At 40.8% G+C, this 20,863-nt stretch overlaps 1 protein-coding gene across 1 annotated transcript; it reads left to right on the top strand.

Annotated features, from left to right (window-relative positions):
- Window positions 1–235: 235 nt before the first annotated feature.
- On the top strand, window positions 236–7,277 carry LOC145446493 (fibrinogen-like protein A). The gene is made up of 5 exons (XM_080324803.1): window positions 236–461; window positions 524–678; window positions 737–830; window positions 4,680–4,776; window positions 6,635–7,277. Exons 1-5 carry the CDS (start codon window positions 287–289, stop codon window positions 6,945–6,947), a joined length of 834 nt encoding a protein of 277 aa, XP_080180929.1. The 5' UTR covers window positions 236–286; the 3' UTR covers window positions 6,948–7,277.
- The last annotated feature ends 13,586 nt before the right edge of the window (window positions 7,278–20,863 follow it).

Below are 20,863 nucleotides of genomic sequence, written 5' to 3'. Positions count from 1 at the left end.
TTTGAAAAATTAGATGGAAACACCAACAAGTGCCATAACCTTTCTGCTGGTTATACTTTTCCTCGCATCACAAACGACGGCTTCAAAAATCAAGAATGGAACGAGAACTAAACCCATTGGGTGCCGGGGCCTCTGGTGCCGACAGGGGCGTCTGAGCAACTATAACAAGACTTTGGTCGAAGAATACTTCAAATCACGAACGAGGTCATCAAGAATCCCAAATAGAACGTCGGAATGGACACCTTTACCACGGCTACCTAGGCGGCTTTATGGGCACGCTAATGGAATGATTCTACCCGCCAATGGAAGGATTCGACCCGCTAATGGAACGATTCGACTTGCTGGTGGAAGCACGCTTGAATATTTACCGTATCCCGCCCATAGCGCACAATGGCTTCGGCCCCGGAGTATCTTTGACAGCATTGTGACCGAAGGAACCGTCGATAGAAAAATAAAGAAAGGTGTGTTGTTGATTGATGGGGTTTCGGAACAAATTTTCTGAAATCACACCTCTGATTTGTAGCTATTCACACTCTTTTACCGAGTAACTGCGAAGGCGCTCAAATCGAGTCACAATTAGCACACAGCCACACTGGTGGTGTGGTCGGATTACTCATTCCCGGAATCGGATTCAAGAACGTGTTTTGTGACGTCAGAGATGAAGGAGGAAACTGGACCGTATGTTGAATGTTTCATAAGTTCAAGAGGATAAGCTTCATTTCCACTTCCATTACAGGTTTTTCAACGAAGAAAGAACGGCAATGTCGATTTCTTCCGAAATTGGGCTGACTACGTGAACGGATTTGGAGATTTTGAAAATATCTGGTTAGGTACGAGTACATGTAGGCTTTACATAATGATAAACATTGAACTAAATTTGAGTCGCAGTGGATGTAAGATGCATCTTATTCATGCGCCTGCAAACATTCAATGTATATTAGTCGGCGTTGTTATTCAGATAAAAGTAAAGTTCAGTAACGACGCAAATGTATACCCAATCACTCACCTATGTGCTCCCGAAGGTAAATCTGGTCGACAAGTCGTATTGTAGAGATGTGGTACCAATCGATCAAAAATTATAATTTGTTCTCTACCCCCCAAACCTTCATCCACCAAAATCGGAGCTTTTGCTGGCTCAACACTTTGGTCCACGCTCTACCTACCGCGGATATACACATGAATATATGCCGTTTGAAAGTTTAAAATTAATTGCACAAGCGTATCATCGGTCCCCACCCGGTTGGTCCAAAGCAGGGGCGGGCAACTTCTCCAGTCGGCGGGCCGGATATATGAAAATGAAGTACTTGGCGGGCCGGATTCCTAAATGGATTCTGTAATCGTGTATTTATCCACATATCAGGGTTGTAATGACTCGAGTCATGACTCGACTTGACTCGAGCCATTCGCTCGAAATATGAAAATGACTCAACTCGAGTAAATCTGTGTATTGACTCGACTTGGACTCGATTCATTGCACATGACGGCCAGACCGTCATTCCTTGTAATTTCGAAGGTATAAGTACCTACGCTATTGAGATTTCGTCTGTTGGTACTGGTACCAGTGTTGGGATCAAGTCACTACCTTCGAGTCACGAGTCACTTCGAGTTATTGAACATTTTGTCTCGAGTTAATGTCAAGTCACTCGGTTTTCTTGGGTTGACTCGAGTCAAAGCGATAAATTAATACTATAAATTACCCATTTACAAATTGAGATGATACAATTCGAGCTTGTGCATATGGTTGAGAACTATATAAACTCTATCCAAATTCAATTCAATAAAACAAGAGGTTTGGTTAGGGTAAGAAAAGATTACAGAAATATATATTTGCTATTAAATTACTTTACTACTAGTTCACGACAACATAAGCTGTAAGCTTCGATCATTTCGTTTCATGTCAATTTATTTGCGAGAAAACAATGGAGCCTCAGTAAAACGTACGATCATTGAATGACTGGTCGCTCTCACGGGTTACACCAGCGTTTCGCGAACAATCCAAACTTATGCAAGATATAGTGATTTTTATCGACGCCGATTACTTGATGACTTGAAATTGACTCGTGAATTTTGCTCCGAGTCACGAGTCTATTCACATTTCTGATACGCCGAGTTAAGTCAAGTCATTTTAGCAAAGTGACTCGAGTCAAGTCTAGTCATACGAAAAAGGTGACTCGAGTCATCCCAACACTGACTGCTACTCGAAAATGCAACCAAAACTGCTAAAACGGAGGGAAATTATAGTACGTTATAAATGCGAACCATTGGATATCACCAGACAGAGTTATAACAGTGGGTTTGACAAGACTGTAATTGAGCTGTCAACACGATGACTTGGACTCGGGCTCGAGTCATAATACCATGACTCGGGCTCGAGTCATAATACCATGACTCGGACTCGACCCTCATCTTGCTACCTTGACTCGGACTTGACTCGGTGGTGAATTGAAAATGACTCGAGTCAAAACTATAAAAGTGATATTGACTTGCGACTTGGAGCCTTGTGACTTGGTTACAACCTTGCCACATATACAAGGAATAAATCGTATATAATGTGAATTTTAGGTTGAAAGCATAGCGGTCAAAACAGTATTTATTGAATTTATTGCCTGTAGTATCTCAAATACAGTTTAATTTCCTGATAGAAAAACGCGGATAGGGTTTTATAGAGAATTAAAAATGTTTCATGTTTAACATTGTTCGAAATATGACGGCTGAAAATATTATTTGTTGGTAATTAACCGTCACTTACTTCTCGCTGAACATATACACTGAGCAGCATACACTAACACTGCAATTCACTGCTTTCAATTAAAACAAAAAAATAATACCGCTGTGGCATACAGCTAAAAAACTTTAGTCGGCCCGCCATTATATTTTCTGCTTCTCATTTGGCCAACGGAGAAAATATAATTGCCCACCCCTGAGTTCGATTGTTAGTTTTCATGGTCGAAAATGTTTGCTCGCAAATTTCTGTAGACTTGAACATAGCAAATAGTTCCATTGGCACCTCTCTTTAGCCGCAGGCCACATTATCATAAATAACCTGAGACTATCTGCGGGCCGCTCAAAATCCCTTCCCCGGCCGTATGTTGCAGTGTTGGGATGACTCGAGTCATGACTTGACACGCGTCAGACTCGAGTCACCTTTTTCGTATGACTTGACTTGACTCGAGTCACTTTTCTAAAATGACTTGACTTGACTTGACTCGGCGTATCAAAAGTGTGGATTGACTCGTGACTCGGAGCAAAATTCACGAGTCAATTTCAAGTCATCAAGTAATCGGTGTCGATAAAAATCATTGTATCTTGCATATGATCGGGTTGCTCGCGAAACGCTCGTGTAACCCGTGAGAGCGACTAATCATTCAATGATCATGCGTTTCACTGTGCCTCCATTGTTCTTTCCCAAATAAATTGACCGCAAACGAAGTGATCGAAGCTTATAGCTTACGAAGTCGTAAACTAGTATAGTGAAGTAATTTAATAGTAAAATGTGTATTTCAGCTTTCTGTTCTTACCTTAATCAAACGTCTTGGTTAATTGAATTTGAATTCGAATATAGTTTATATAGTCATCAACCATTGGCGCAGGCTCGAATGTATATTGTATCTCATCAATTCGTTTCTCTATTATCTATTTTGGCTGGTAACTATAAACTGAGACTATGCAATTACTTACGTAGTTTAGCAGTTCTACGTATATATGAGCGATACAGCGCCTTCTTGCGTGTATATTTAACTCTGTATTCGTTCATTGGTTCAGAATCGATGACCACTCAATCTGTATTTCAGACACCCAGCAAAATGCAATGACATAATCATGCCTCATACTTCGAAAAGCTAACTTGACTTGAATTGTGACTTGACTCGTGACTTGACTTGACTTGACTTGACTTGACTTGACTTGACTTGACTTGACTCGACTTGACTCGAGTCACCTCCAAAAATCCAGTGACTTGACTTGACTCGAGTCACCTTCGAAAATCGATTGACTTGACTTGACTCGAGTCAAAATGTGCAATGGCTCGAAATGACTCGTGACTCGAAGGTAGTGACTTGATCCCAACACTGGTATGTTGCCCGCCCCTGGTCCAAAGGCACACGGCCTGGATACCGATGAGATATACGTTCGAAAACACATAGGTTCCAACTTGCTGTGTACTGCGAACAGCGAGCCAAAGATGAATGCTTGGTTTCAACCTTCAAATGTTGGCATAAAGTGATCGGGATTGTGCAACAGCTTAAAATTATGTGATCCTGTGATCGGCACTTCCCCTGTTCCCTTATGCTATGAGACACTACTTACTCGATGGAGATGACGAGGAGTAGCCTAGATAAATATCCAAAATTTGAATTGGGATTTTAGATTCGACCTCGGCCGAACTGGAATCCTTAACCTATTACTGTTGCAGCGGTGGATCGTGGCACTACGCTATACCGCCACCATTGATTTTGGTATTTTTATACAGATGTTGATGAATTACTAGTATTAAACGTTTTTACTTCCGAAATAAGGTAATCAAAATGTATCACGAATAAGATATGATGTATAAACCAGACATGATAAGTCTGTGGTAGCGCAATTCGTTATGAACAGCTCCAAATACATATGTCAATAATCTAATGCTCTTGTCACACCGATTCCGCAGAGTTATGATACCTGATATTATCTTTCATCAGGACTGGAGGCGTTACATCAGATGACACGGGAAGGAGATTATGAGTTGAAAATTAATATGATCACGCTACATGGAGTTCATTTGTCTGCCAAGTACCGGTAGGTCATGGTTTTTGTTATTGACTTTAGTCACTAGTCCCACTAAAACCTCGTTCATTGTCTTTATTCTTTCGGTATTATATTCCTAAGGTGAGTCTGTACTTTTCGGATCCGGGTCCGCTGCTGAAGTTGGTGGGAAAAGAAGAAATATGAATATACACATCATGTCATCCCGTTCCATATGACGTACTAATATTAAGTCCGTAACAATTAGGGTGTGGACCCGTCAGAAGCTACGATTATATACTCAGAGACCCCCCGGAAGCTGCAAAAAATTTCTTCATTTTGTTGAGTCATGTTGTTGAGTCATGAGTAGCGTAGTTGTACGCGCCACCGCGACAAACTCCATGGGTTGTTTTGGCGATGGGCGTTTGTAATACTATGTCACATTTAGGCCTACTAATACATTTATATTGTGATGTATCTGTTCGATTATTTGAAAGTTACTCTAACGCTGTATCAATTCGACTTGGACATTGACAAGATCAATAGCCTACTCATCAGGAACAGACCCGAAACCTGGATTACGCCACACTTCTCAAATGATGTGACATCAGATCAATCAAATATATTTTACCTATACTTTTGGCTATCCAAATGTCCGCTATAGCTGCAAATTATAACGCAGCATCTCTTATGATAACATGATGCGTTTTTCCTCTAGCTTGGTGTCCACATCCCATGTTTGTTTTTCAAATTATGCGTACTCTCGACCAGGTAACACAGCAATGCTATTCAGATATCTCAAAATATAATTTTTGTGGCATACTGACGTGAATTACTGCATTAGTAAATCGCATTTCCAAGAGATGGGGGATGTCAATCTGCAAGGTCCCGTCATACAATATTTACTTGGAAATACGTTAAATACCCCTATATTGCTGATTCTGCGGTCCGCGACGTTATCAAAAACTAGGAAACTGGCCGGCGATCACATTCAAGTTTGAGACCCCTGGAATAGACGGTAGAATTACCTATGCCGGATACAGGTTGTATCGGTTGGTTTGATCAAAAATTCTGATTTTATGAAGATTATTTTCGCCAGGAAACTATACAGTAGAAGCCCTAGCTCGTGATAACAAGATAGATGCTATTTTTGCGAACCGAATATGTAGAAACTCAAATTTCCTAAACTCGCATCAATCAGCAATATGCTTCAATGCACGTTTTATCGACCCCGTACGCGTATATTAATCGCACCGTTTCGTGATAATTATGTTTAAAAGCGGACGAAACGGAATGAATTTCTAGAGCTAGAGCTTGTAGCGACCCTGTGCTTTCAGGTCCACCTCGCATAAATACTGCAAGCATATTGTTATTTGGCACCGTATTTTCCGTATCTGTTTTGTGGGGATTCGAGGCGAGGTGTGGTCAAAATAGCCAGCGTGGGTAGAAGTAAAAGTAACTTCGTAAATTTCTACTCGATCATAAGTGGAAGTAGCTATTCCCAAGTAAGTAAAAAAGTAAGTATTCTAGGCCTAATTTTACCTAGAAAACTGAAATATGTCATGTAGAATTAGAAGTATTCAAAACATAACTACAAGAGGAAGTAGTACAAGTAGACGAAATCTACTTGCAGTAGAAGTATTTCGTTACGTACCACCTCTGGTTTCGAGATTATCTTGCTGTATCACAGCTCTTTCAACGCCGCTTCATTTATTTGCTTCAAGTGCTGGACGTATGAGTATTTATATTATTTATTGAATATTTTGGTAATGAAAACATTACTTTTCCTCCGTGTGTAGTGGGAGATTTGAGAATCTACAAATCAAATTTTGTTACACAATGAGGTTAGAAAAAAAAATCGATATTGCATATTACTTACATATTCAAGACTTTTCGCATCATGTTATTTTAGCAATTTTCGAGTCGGACCTGGCTCCACCAACTACATATTGAACGTGTCCGGATACTCCGGAAATGCCACGGATTCACTCGGGGGGCATAACAATCAACCATTCACAACGAAAGACGCAGATCACGACGCAGCTTCAAGTGTGAATTGCGCTTCTTACTGGAAAGGAGCTTGGTGGTTTCACGCCTGTGCCGACAGCCATCTCAATGGATTTCGCACGAGGGGCGTGGATAGCTTTGTGTGGGAGGACCAGAATTTTCCTTCAACTTATCATTACATTCAGTTCTCCGAGATGAAGTTCCGAAGAAGATTCTGACGATTCGTACGTTCCCCTCTGATAACGTTCTAACTTGGACTATCAGTGACATTGAGATGTATACGTCATGTATAATCCTTATCTAATGATTACCATACTTTTAATTGCAACCAGCCTTCTGTATTTAGGCGAAGAGAAATATTGAGTATACGTTAAACGGTTAACAAATTTATAAACGGAAACTGAGATATCATTTAAAGGTAAATGCCATGCTATACTATTACTTGCTTTCCAGGAAGCAATCATATCATGAACCAATCGACATTGCAATACCTAACACTGGTATTCAATATTGTTTTGAGTTTCGTTTCTTGTCACGTGAATATATGTTACTTTTGAATTTCTGTTACCTTGGTTGCAACTAATACATTTACTCTCTGCAAATTGCTTGTCCTATATTATGTTGTTTACTATTCGTCAGGATATTAGCAGGGGCTGTTATACTGGTAACTAGTATTTCTCTTGCCAGAACTTTAACATTGTTGTCTTGAGCTCAGATGTGGCCAAATAGTCAGCGTTCCTACTCAAGTAGACGTAGAAGTAACGTCGAAGTATTAGAAGTATAAAATGAAGAGATGAGCAGTGCTCAAGTATAGTTTCAAAAGTAGATTTGGTCGCTTGTTCACACTCTGTTAATGGTTAGTCGGGCATGAACACTTTAGACATTCCTGAGTGCTTCTTCACGAATGACAGAAAATTACCAATGGCACAATAAATAGGTTCAATTTAAGACAATATATTCAGTTACAGTGATGCGGAGACCTTTCCGACCAGTTTTAATGCGCTGGCACTAATAAAACGGATGCAGGCATATCTGAAACAATACTCTATTTAGTGAAAGTACTATGGAAGTAGTGTATATAGCTTATAGGCACCGGAGAAAGTGGTACAGGTAGGGAAACTTACTTGCACAATCAGAACAAAGTAAAATTAACTCTTTACTGACCAAATATGTTTGAGTTCATCTGAATGCGATCTAAAGTTAGTCGGTGGACATTGGGACATTCACATAGCCACCGCATTTCAGAACCGGTACCTATATTAATACCTTATAAATAAATCATGTAATATTGCCGTGCTGCAAAATCACGTTTAACTAATATACTGTTGATATGAATGTGGACGGTAAACATCGTGTGACAAGCTACCAAGATTGTACTTTCGGTATCCCGTTTTACGAGCCAGAGACAGACTCTACAAATACAGTTGGTCATGCAAGTGATGCAACATAGTAACAACGATATTCAGACCTGGGAAGACATTACAAAAACAAAATAAGTCGGTAAATCAGAATCTCTGCTCAAACATCGCTAATTAGCTCTCTCGAATGCGATTACCGCACAGTGCCGAAATTGGTATCACAAAATATTTTGCTGCCAGCTCACGCAAGGGTGATTTGAACTCACGTAAACTCTCGTAATTCGAGACGCAACGCGGCGTTCCGCAGTCAACGCGCTCGATTGTGGCTGATAAAAGTATGACATTTTACATTATATCAACTAATGCTGTGTGGTCATTCTGGTCAATAATTTGCAGTTTTGTCGGGATCGTATTACACGAAAAGGAAAATATAAATACTTTACTAGTTGGTACGCAAGGGTACAGTGCATTCTAGTTTGTATGCCAAATGCTACACACAGGCGACTGTTTCTAGTATCACGAATACTTGAGTTTTACCTCGTATGACAGTGGTTCCCAACCGGGGGGGGGGGGGAATTCCCCCCTTGGGGGGAATTTCGAAACTTTTAGGGGGGAATTTGGCTTTTGCTTTGTAATGAAAGATACACCGGGTTCGCAACATTTTTCGACTTATATGTAAGAATTGCAAACTTTGAAACTAGTTCTTTGAAGGTCTCTTGTGACGGATTCTTAGCTAAATATATATTTATATGCCTCTATAATCTTCCACCCCTTGAAAAAGTGAGGCGTGTGAGACGATGTCATTGGTCCCGCGACAGCCTATCGACCAAATTGCTACCAAGCAGGGAAAAGTCGGGGGGAATTCAGCAAAAAAAGGCAGCTGGGGAAAATGTTTACCTTTTTTAAGCATCTCTGCTAACGTGAAATACACGAAGTTCATTGATTCAACTCAAGGCTATCGCAAAAGCGAATTTAATGATTTATTTGTCGTCAGGAGCTATACGACCAGTAAAAAACAGGCGGAACAACGGAAAGTGATGACCTAATTTCTTTTGATTTAAATACATTTTTGATAACAATCAGTGGTGGCCCTACTATTGGGGGGTCCTGGGCGAGACTTCTCGGGTCCCTACAAGTATGTAATCGCAGTTTTTGAGGTACTTCACCCCCAGACCCTCCTCGCTTCTATTATTACCAAACTAAATTAATGCGCCATATGAACCTGAATTACGTCACTCGCGTGTATGACACTGTAACACGGTTTTGAAGCAGGCTTCAATATTGAATTGTTGCAGCTCCTGAGCCTTCTTTTATTATACATTGTAGAATTATAAAATAAGTGACCCAATTAAATATATCTCATGTCTTCATATTGAAGATGTATGGCATGTAGCGTGAAATATTAAAGCAGCGATACAACTGCTGCAGGCTAGTAGACCACATTTATTTGGCAAGCTATCGGGGGACATTAGTAATAAGCCAATACACCACGTCAAGGTTTGATTATCGGGTTATGGAACTTTTCTAACAAATGCAGAGATTTGATGATCGACCCATCCGTACGGAATCATCTTCTTGATTGGTACACGGATTTCCACGTTTATTCGCTATAATCCTTGAAAAAGCACTTAAACCAAAGATGGGGGATCCTTCGACCAATGGTCCCTGGGCGACCGATCACACCAAAAGCCACCACTGATAACAATACACCTAGTGTCAAATAATTGATATGGAAGTTGTCAGCGGTACTTTACGAAAGTGTAATGCGGTCCGCATTTAATATAGTTAGGGCATATCTGAATACGTTTTGGCATATATTGCTCAGTCAACAAATGGCCGTGCGTTAAAAAAGCACCTTTTTAGTATCCGGGCAACTTTTTCTTAGCGGGGGAATTTGGCTCAAATATCGGCCAAGGGGTCCACGAGCCGAAAAAGGTTGGGAACCACTGTCGTATGAGGATGCAGCCGGGTCAATAAACCTTTCTGCAAGCTTGACCCGGATGGTTATTCGAAGCGAGTTCATAGGCCTACCAAATAGGCATCGAAATACTTATCGGCAAGGCGACCGCGCGAAGTAACCAGAAATAAACAATGGATGATATTCATATATATATACAACATCGTCATTCGTCTAATATCCTGTTTCCCACACGAAATCCAAGCCCCGGTTATACTCACATAGGCGTAGCCTATAACGCGTGTGGTACTCAGTCCTCGCGCTCATTCGCCCGTCTGTGTCCTCACAATCTATATGCGTTATATATGGTTGCTAGCTTGATTCGCTTGATATAAAGCGATTGGGTAAATAACAGGTCAAGCCATCGCCGATCGATTACTCCCGCACTTATTTACCGTAATGAAGCTAAAGAAAAACTTAATGATCCAGTGCGACTTAAACTCGACCAGTTGGAAGCTAGGCGGAAAGTTTACCGCGGCAACAATATGCCTTAATTTCAGTTTTGTAATACCGAACCCCGTGGATAGTGATGTTTGTGAAGCGGATTGTTTACATTTTATCTCGCATCCAACGTTTTGCGGTAAGTCAATTTCATCGGTAAAATACTCTCGAAGACATCTTTATTGAGGGTTTTGTGATTGCGATTGTCCGCTTCCACCGAAATATGACGGTAAATATTCATTCTGCAATGTGGATGTTGTTTTGTAATGCTGTAACCGCGTCAATCGTCAATGATTGTGTCACCCTTGGCTTAGGAAAGTGGTACTTAAACTGGGAGCACACCCCGTTGCAGGGCGGATCATGGACCGGAGTCGGATTGGATATTCGCCCGGACTTTTTATGTTTGGCCGGAACTAGATCAGATCCGGATCAGTACTGTTCCTGATACGGACGGAGCCGGAGCCGAAAGCTCCGACCATCATAAAAGCTTTTATGAACGTGAAAACCCTTGTGTGGGAATGGAAAAATGCACTCGACATAAAAAACGAATACGCCCAAAATATTCACCAACGCATCAACGATATAAGAAGTAAAATATACCTAATAATTTAATCGAGCCCATTAAACGCTTGCGCGATAAATCTTATTGTATTTATCGACCCACAAAACCCAACCAATCCACCTACAACATATCCCAACCCCCAAACCTCATATCCCATCCCACTGTACCCCACCCTAAATCACTAAACCCTCCCCTAACCTCCCCTATCCACCCCCCTACCCTACCCCACCCCACCACCACTCCACCAAATTTATATGAAAAACACACGCAAACGAGCGCCAAGTACTGGCAGCTCCTACTACGACCGCGACTACGAATCGACATCGACTGCTGCGATGAGATGGGCTGAGCGACTACGAGCGACAACTTACGACGGCGTCCACTACGACTGCGAATGCAAATCCGATTTTGGCAACGACTGAGACGAGATGACCCGATGATGGGGAAAGATTTTCTTTATGAAATCTTTGATATTTTATGGACATGTTTGAATAAACATCACATAAACGGTTCGAAGCCGGACCAGATAATGGAAGAACAGGATCGGATCCTGACCAGAGAATTTGTCGATCCGTTCCGCCCTACCCCCTTGAGGGGCGCGAAGTCACATGAGAGAAATGAAGCTCATGAACTCGGGTTGAGTTCAATTAGCACTGCACTCCGACACGAGTCACTATTTTTTGTTGACTCGATTTGAATCGAGTGATTTTTAGGGATGGTGTGAACCTCTGAAAGGTTCAGGTTCGTGTGAACGCGAACCTTTTTGAAAGGTTCTGTGTGAACACGAACGTGAACCTCATGACGTCACGTGACGTCATATTACTAATTCCAACTCAATCTTTCAATGAAGTGATAGCCTATATTAATGTACAATTATATACACGATACTTAGCGACGACTCGTGCCACATAATGCCACAATGCCAGAGTACATATTGGCGTTTTAAACGTCGCTAAATGTATCAAGTGAGGCAATTAAAGGATATAATACTCCCATAAAATCAATACCTTCCATCGCTTTGCCAACAATTTCGACGAGGACTTACCAGGGAATATAAGCTTACGCCTCAACGGTCTAGACCAGACAGGACAATGGATTCGGCGTCTGAGTATCGCTACATTGATATTGAGCTGAGTGTAAAACGGCTTTCTATACTTGCTTTAAATATTATCGCATTAACAAGGTATACACTATACAGCAGTAGCCAACACCTCAATGGCACGGATTTAGTTTTAATGATGCAGTAAAGATATGGAGTCAAGATTGACCCCGTACGCCTGCAAGATTATGTTTCATCAGAAAACGATATCAATCTCATTGATTGGTTGAATAAGAATTATTCGCTGACTACGTATTTCGCTCATGATGTTGTTGATTGCGGGTCAAACTCACAACAGAGAGTCAATAAATATTCACAAACGGAAAGCTGGATATTTCGAGCAAACTTTTGTAACAAAGCAAGTAAAACTTTTGAGATTGTCAAGGTGCATGCTCGTTTAGTGGTGATTTTTAATGCTGCCAGCACCATACATAGAGTTTGTAATATTGCAATATATGAAAAAGGTTCACAGTGCAGAACCTACCAAGGTTCTGTTGTGAACGCGAACCTCTAAATTTCCGAGGTTCACACACAGAACGCGAACGTGAACCTCACGTTCACACCATCCCTAGTGATTTTCTCAAACTGCGAAAATGACTCGACTCGACTCGACTCGAGTCCCTATGTGTATTGAATCGACTTGACTAAAGTCATTGCGCTTTACTCGAACCAAGTCATATGACTCGAGGCTCCGACGGCCAAGATCGACATTTCATTGTAATTTCGAAGAATAGTAAAGTAGCCAAACCACTGGGATTTCGTCCATTGGTACTGGTACTTAAAAATACGACCAGGAACGGCTACAAGTGAGGAAAATTAGTATATTGTAAATGCGAACCATTGGATATCACCAAACAGAGTTATTAAAAGTGGGTTTAACAAGACATTACCTGTAAATTGATCAGTCAACATATTGACTTAGACTCGTAATCGAGTCATAATACCATGACTCGGACACGACCCTCTGCTCGCTGACTTGGAGTCGGACTTGTTTCGATGGTGAATTGAAAATACCTCGACTTGACTCGAGTCAAAACTATAAAAGTGAGATTGACTTGTGACTCGGAGCCTTGTGACTTGGTTAGAACCCTGGTAATAATTCTAATTATAATGCGATTTTAAACGTCACAGGAGCATCGTACTAATCATACATCGATGCTAGATTGTGACTTGTTACCAGGACACTGCACCGATAAAAAGATGTCCCTGAATTAGGAGTGGCTGGTGAAGGCGTGTAGGTGTTCTCTGATGCTTTTATGGTCTTTCCGTCAAGCATATGTGCAGAGTGCGCAGATAGACAATAGAATAGAGAGAAATATTATATTTGCTAATAAGATCATGTCATACTTCATGCATACTTTTCAATCAAAGAAGCAAGGATTTAAATCGAAGTGCTTTAGAACGACGATATAGCCACTAAATTGTAACAAATTTTCTAGAATGCCACTTCCTAAGAAGTTCATATTATGGTATTACAAAAATAACACTGGTCAACACATATTTTTAGGCACACAAAGTAAGAATGGTTTTGGGGGTTCTGAAGGGCACTGATTCCGAATATGACCTTAGTTTTTTTCAAATTGGCACTTGTTTTGGAGATAACCCATGGGGCTATTTTGACCAAAATCTCAAATTTTCGCTGAAATGGCGAGATAGAAACTTGGTTCACTCGTACTCTAAAGTTTAGAAATCCGATCTATTTGTTATTTTGACACACAAATGACTCTTTTAAATCAAAATACAGCAAAATCACTATATTTAGGGGTAGTAGATAGTGATGGTCTGAACGCGAGGTTCACGCACGCGTTCTATGTGTGAACCTCGGAAATTGAGAGGTTCACGTTCACAAACGAAATTTCGTTGGTTCTGCACTGTGAACTTTTTTCGTATATATTACAATATTAACGTCATCATAACATATTTGCTTGGAAATTTTACCTGCTTTGTTACAAAAGTTGGCTCGCAATCACACAATATCAAGAGCGAAATACGCTACATGTAGGTATAACTGAATATATTGTTAACGCCATTTTTATATTTGATCGAGGAGGATTATCACGAAACAATACTTAATTCCATGTAGTGAAAACCCGATAAGACATTCATGAGTCGTGTATGTGTCGTGTGAAATCGAGGTAGGAAGAAATAAATGTTACGATATCTCGTGCATGTAATCTCTCGTCGCTTTAATATATAATGCGCGTAATACGACGTATACACATTCCCTTCAATTTCATGATCAAAATGCTATCACGTCGTCGTACGCTGATTCAATAAAATTACAAGTCGTGGAGACAGAACAAAAACAGCTGTCCGTGTGATCTTCGAATAAGTGTACTAGACAGGCTTCGTGGTACGCCGGTCCGTCGAAGGGAAGACATACGCAACGAATGCCACAAGTAACCTTCTGGAGTCAGATTACACAAGTACAACATCAACAAACATTCGCTCCGCGTTATATATCTTTCAGTATAAATTTCCTCTTTTAAGCCAAAGATCTTTGTGTAAAAAAAACTAAATATATTGTTCGATTCTAGGGTACTAACCAGTGGCGGCTCGTGACAATATCGGGTGGTGGGGCAAGGGCTGCAAGCGACTTTTTATCAAGATGACGTCACAATCGCGTTTTCCAACGTAAACAAGTAACTTAATGATGGTACGGTAACATGAATTTCCCGGCAACAGTGATTTTAACGTATGTGCCACGAGACTCGAGAGGTCCGCCGGTGAGCTGTGACTTGAAGTATGGTAACTGCGTAAACGGCGTACGGAAAAAAGATTCAACACGGTTCATGTTCGCACTAGGCCTGACTAATTATCTGCAGAAATGGAAATGACTATAACTCGAGAGATAGCGTAAGCCTAATTGGAAAGGTCAACGAGTTCGGATAGATACGCAATTGTTATCTCATAACGATAACTCGAGCCTAACTGGAAAGGTCAACGAGTCCGGACTCATACGCACACACGCAATTGTTATCTCATAGATTGGGCCTGTCATATTGAATCCAAAACATCATTCTGAAGAACTATAAGAATAGCAGCCTCGGAAATTCGGTCTCGGTACAGCATAGAAGATTTTGGCCTTGAAACTGGAGACTGTAACACGACACATACGGCTTTATTACTGTCTATAGGTCTGCTGCGAAATCGCCTTTGGAATATATATTACCGAATAAATACGTGGATGAAAGCCTTAAACTTAGTACACTGTTACATGACATCATCGAGAAGTGTCCTCATGGCCCTTTTCGGTATGGCACACTGTCAAAATTAATGCGAACAGACCAACACCGAATTTTGCGTAAAATTTACTGAGGAATAGGCTGATCAAGTGATCAGCTGTTAGCCGCCATCGAAAACTAAATAGCTATCGCGCTTGAGAGGGTTGTAAGCAAATGGCTTGACGGCCACAATTTCACGGTGAAATTGACATTGGAGGATATAATATCAAAGTAAATATTTGAATGGAATCTGAGAATGATATCATCATCTCAGCAGTGGCGGCTCGTGACAATATCGGGTGGTGGGGCAAGGGCTGCGAGCGACTTTTATCAACATGACGTCACAATGGCGTTTTCCAACGTAAAAAAGTAACTTTATGATGGTCACATGAATTTCCCGACAACAGTGATTTTACCGTAGGTGCCGCGAGAGGTTTGCCGGTGAGCCGTGACTTGAAGTGTGGTAACAAATGTTTTATTCATTTATTTTTAATCAAAGGATTATTTTACAAAATGTACGTGAACTAAGAATCGTCCCTATGCCACGAATCAAGTATCAGGTCATCCTTAGTAGCATGCGTTTTGATTTCATGGTAGAGTTATAGATTACGCAAATCGATAGACCCTAAAATCCGACCGTCACCCCAAATTCGAAATCCGGATCGAGTCCGGCCAGGTAAAAAAACATTGAAATCCTGCTCCTGCTCCTGAACCGGACTGTGGCCATCTCTGGTTACGACCAGGTGATAATAGGCAACCAAAGCGGAGGCACCCGGCGTACGATTGGATCAATAGACTGGACAACTTCTAGACCTCTCATTTTTGCTCTAAAGGCAACTGCGTAAACTACGTACGGAATAAAGATTCAATACGATTCATGTTCGCACTTGACTTGACCTGAGTAATTCCAATGACTAGAACTCGAGAGATTGCGTAAGCCTAACTGGAAAGGTCAACGAGTTCGGACACATACGCAATTGTTATCTCATAGATTGGGCCTGTTATATTGAATCCAGAACATCAATTTGAATGGTCTTTGAAGAACTAAGGACAGCAGCCTCGGAACTTCGGTCTCGGAACAACGTAGGACATTTTGGCCTTGAAACTGGAGACTGTGACACAACACATACGGCTTACTGTCTATAAGTCTGCTGCGAAATCGCCGTTGGAAAATATATTAATCAATAAATACATGAATAAAAGCCGTAACTTAGTATACTGTTACAAGAAATCATCGAGAAGTAGCATACGCAATCTCATAACCCATTCCGGTATGGTACACTGTCAATATCAATACAAACAGACGAACACCTGACTTTGAGTAAAATAGATCGAGGAATAGGCTGATCGAATGATCAGCTGTTAGCCGACATCGAAAATGAAATAGCTATCGCAATTGACAGGGGATTGTAAGCAAATGGTTTGAAGGCCACAATTTCACAGTGAAATGGACATTGGCGAACATAAAATTATGTGAATATTTGAATGCAAACCGAGAATCTTGGTTAGCTGTTTCATCCGATCATCGAGATATACCATTGGAAATATCATCACCGATCTCGTTATGGAACGCAGACTATATAGATTAGCACAGACCGACACCGGCTTTTGCGTGAGATCCACAATGACGTAGGTAGGCTAAGTATCAGATCAGCGCGCATCTCTACCATACTCGACCTCGAAAACGAAATAACTGCCTCAATCATTGAGTGTCAACTTTAAGACTTGGCACCGTGTTCGATACTAAAATCAAGACATACCGTGTGAAAGCTCATGACAGATCTAGGTATGGAACATCGTTAAAATCAATAGAGACCAATAACGGCTTTTGCGTAAATTTGTTGGCGATAAATGAAGAGTCAGCTCTTACTCTACTTTGGAAACGAAATTACCACCCACATAGTTCAGTGACAAACTTAAAACTTGTTACAGCGGTCGATACTAACACTTACCGTGCCAAATGTCATGACCGATCTCGGTATAGAACATCGTCAAAATCAATGGAGACCAATACCGGCTTTTGAGTAAAATCTGTTTGCTGTACTATGTACATTGTACATGATAGATCAGCACACACTGAACTTCGGAAACGGAATTACTACCATTATCTTTAAGTAGCAAGCCTGAAACTTGGAGCAGTGTTAAATACTACCTTCACGACATATCATACCAAGTTTCAAGAATTATCATGGTGCGAAACACCGTCAAAATCGACCTATTCCAGCAAAGGTCGACTCAACGCATATTACGGTAACCGAGTTCAGATATAGATACGATTGTTACATCACACCTTAAGGGCGAGTAGGCATATTTGCCCCGGTTGCTCGGCCATTTTACGAATAGGAGAGAGTAAATCACCGTTTCTTTATTGTGCGCGGCTTTGAGAGAATAGATAGTGAAAGCTTGTTATGAGCGCTACCGGGGCAAGCCCCGGCTAGGCATTCACAAAGCGAAAACACAGAAGAGAATTCGATTTTCGCAGAGACTTCGCTATGTATGGGCGTTTGCAAGCGAAAGCACAAGAAGAACGCGGGTTTCGCTGTGATCTCGGTATATATTGATTGCTGTGCGTCTATAAATGGTTAAATTGTTATTGAACAGAATTTTAGGTGGGGCAATGCCCCAGTTGCCCTATAGGACGAGCCGCCACTGGTACTAACTTATGCTAGGGATTGGAAACAGGTAACAATTTTTATATGTAGCCATTGTATGACTTGTTGAAGGGAACCAGGGCTCGAAGTAAGGTCCAATGATCCAGTGCGACACAGAGTGCATTTGAGCAGATCAAAGCAGCTTTGATAGATGCAGCGAGATTGGTTTTTCCGACATTCCAAGAGCCTGTACACTGTATAGCTTGTGACAGATGCGAGTCAAGTTGCTTTGAGCGCAGTCATCAATGAGTACCAGAATGGCAGATATGTACCTCTGGCTTTTTTCAGCAAGAGGTTAACTGAGTCTCAGCGAAAATGGTCTGCTGTGAAGAGAGAGACGTATACGCTGTATACATGACTCTGCAGCATTTTCGAGATTTTTGCATGGGCACAGTCAGCGAATGACGCTTATTCAACCAATCAATAGTGTTGGGATCAAGTCACTACCTTTGAGTCACGAGTCATTTCGAGTCATTGCACATTTTGACTCGAGTCAAGTCAAGTCACCCGATTTTTGGAAGTGACTCGAGTCAAGTCGAGTCAAGTAGAGTCAAGTCAAGTCAAGTCACGAGTCAAGTCACAATTCAAGTCAAGTTGACTTTTCGACGTATGAGGTATTAGTGGTCATTGATTCTGGACCAATGAACGAATATAGAGTTAAATATAAACGCAAGATGGCGCTTTATCGCTCACATATACGTAGAAATGCTAAACTATACGTACGTAGTTGGCAGAGATAAGCGGATTTGAAATTTTTATGTCCTAATCCAATCCAATTCCGAACCTTCAAATCCAAATCCAAATCCTAATCCATAACTTTTTCATATTCAAGTCCATGTCCAATCCTAATCCGATTCAAACTGGAAATTCATAAAAAATACTAATTTATGCAATGGAGGGATTCGAAAATTTTTCTTTCACAACCAACGATTTACTTGATTCAAGATAACTTAGTAACCACAAAACAACATGGAAATTTGGGTCAACTCGGAATCATGACGAATGAAAATAGTTTCCCACTGATCAGAAAGAGTAACACAATATCGATCAACGAGACGGCATCAATTCTGCAAGCCCCGAAGGGCAAACAAATTAGTTTGATTCATACAAATATCGGAGGATTGCAATCTAATTCCCACCATGATGAGTTAAAAGACCTTATCGTTGATCTGAAGTTACCTACCCTCGTAGCGATTTCAGAAATAAACTTTTCAACCAAACCCACGCAAAATGTTGATATATCGGGATACAACTTCGAGTATACTCCGGCACCGAAGTCAAAGAAACCTTACGGAGGTGTTGGTCTTTACATTGAAGAAAACATTCCATACGAAATCTGCACGGACTACGATCTGAATGTCAAAGATTGCGAAGAGTTATGGCTGGAAGTTGATCACCCAATTGGAATTCACAAATCTTTTCTTGTGGCCGTATTGTACCGTCATCCCACGAAAAACATGAACCAATTCGCAAAAGCGTTGGAGCACTCACTGGACAAAGTCAATAGCGACAATAAGATGTGTTTCATTGCGGGAGATATTAACATAAACCTTTTAAAACACAAAGGCAACGCATACTCCAACGCCATCAAATCCGCCGGTATTTACCAAATGATCACCGAGCCTACGCGCATAACCGATAAGTCAAGCACTTTGATCGACCACATATATACCAACCCGCGCGACATAGAAATCATTCCATTTGTCATTTCGGCAAAAATCAGTGACTACAACCATATTGGTTTTCTATCACAAGAACAACAACCCAGCAAACACAAAACCGTAAAAGGATCATCCGGGATCATCTCGATTAGGTTCTGATTTTCTAAGTCTCGAGGGAATGTCTAAAATACGTAGTAGGATGGTCTTGTGGTTATATTCAATCAGAATAAATTCATACTCGGTGTTGTTCCATCTCATGCATTAGGCTTCGTTATATCCGGTAGTTAACCTAATAATGCAAATTTTCTATCTCTCGCTGGTATGACTAAAATACGTAGAAAGGATGACTTTGTCGGTACATTCAATCACGATGAATTCCTATCCGGTGTTGTTCGATCTCATGCGGTAGCTTCGTTCTATCCATTAGAAAACAATGTTCTCCCTTCGTTTTATTGCGTGAGGATGTCACCGGTGTTGTATATTCGTGTTGTTGCTCTAAGGTCGAACAGTTTTGTTTTCTTCTGATATATATGATCTTCATTATATATATATTCGCTCTTTCGGTAATCTCGCATGTTCAACGAGTATGGCTAATAGTTTTATTCAGAGAATAACTAAATAAGTGAGATGTTGTACGTTTAGGAATATGATTATCGATGCGTGACTTCTAGAATTTTCGGCGATTCAAATTTTACGTCATCGCGCCGGACAAAGATTTGACGCGCAACATGTCGCAGCCAGGCATAGTTCGCTCTTTCTGTATGGTAAATGCCGTAAATATATAGGAATTGTGACTGACTGAGGTAGCGGGTTAAAGGTATATACGCAGTAGCATATAGCTTATGGGGTATTTCGAATTGCCTGTAGTATATGACACCTAGAGCTGTTTGACTTTCTGCAAACAGGTGCAGACAACTATAGAAAAGTTTCAGCTTTTCCAGGCTATAGAATTAGAGCTAAACCGTTTTTTCCGAATTAGATTACAATTATATTGCTGGCATTTCGCTCTAATTTAGTGAAATTATACCACTATAATTATCTAGTTGTCCAAGTCGCTTCTAACATCTGAATTACCGGTACCTATACCTACGGTATATCATAATATTTATGCTTGAATTTTCTAGGTATATAAGTCATATAGATACATACCTGTAGAACACTGATTCGTGATTTTATAAAAG

Source organism: Botryllus schlosseri, chromosome 1 (genome assembly GCF_051294905.1).
Source record: "Botryllus schlosseri isolate E-star chromosome 1, Bs_hap1, whole genome shotgun sequence".
Classification (NCBI taxonomy): domain Eukaryota; kingdom Metazoa; phylum Chordata; class Ascidiacea; order Stolidobranchia; family Styelidae; genus Botryllus; species Botryllus schlosseri.
The sequence above is the reverse complement of the archived record's forward strand: the minus strand, read 5'-3'. Positions and strand labels throughout refer to the sequence as shown.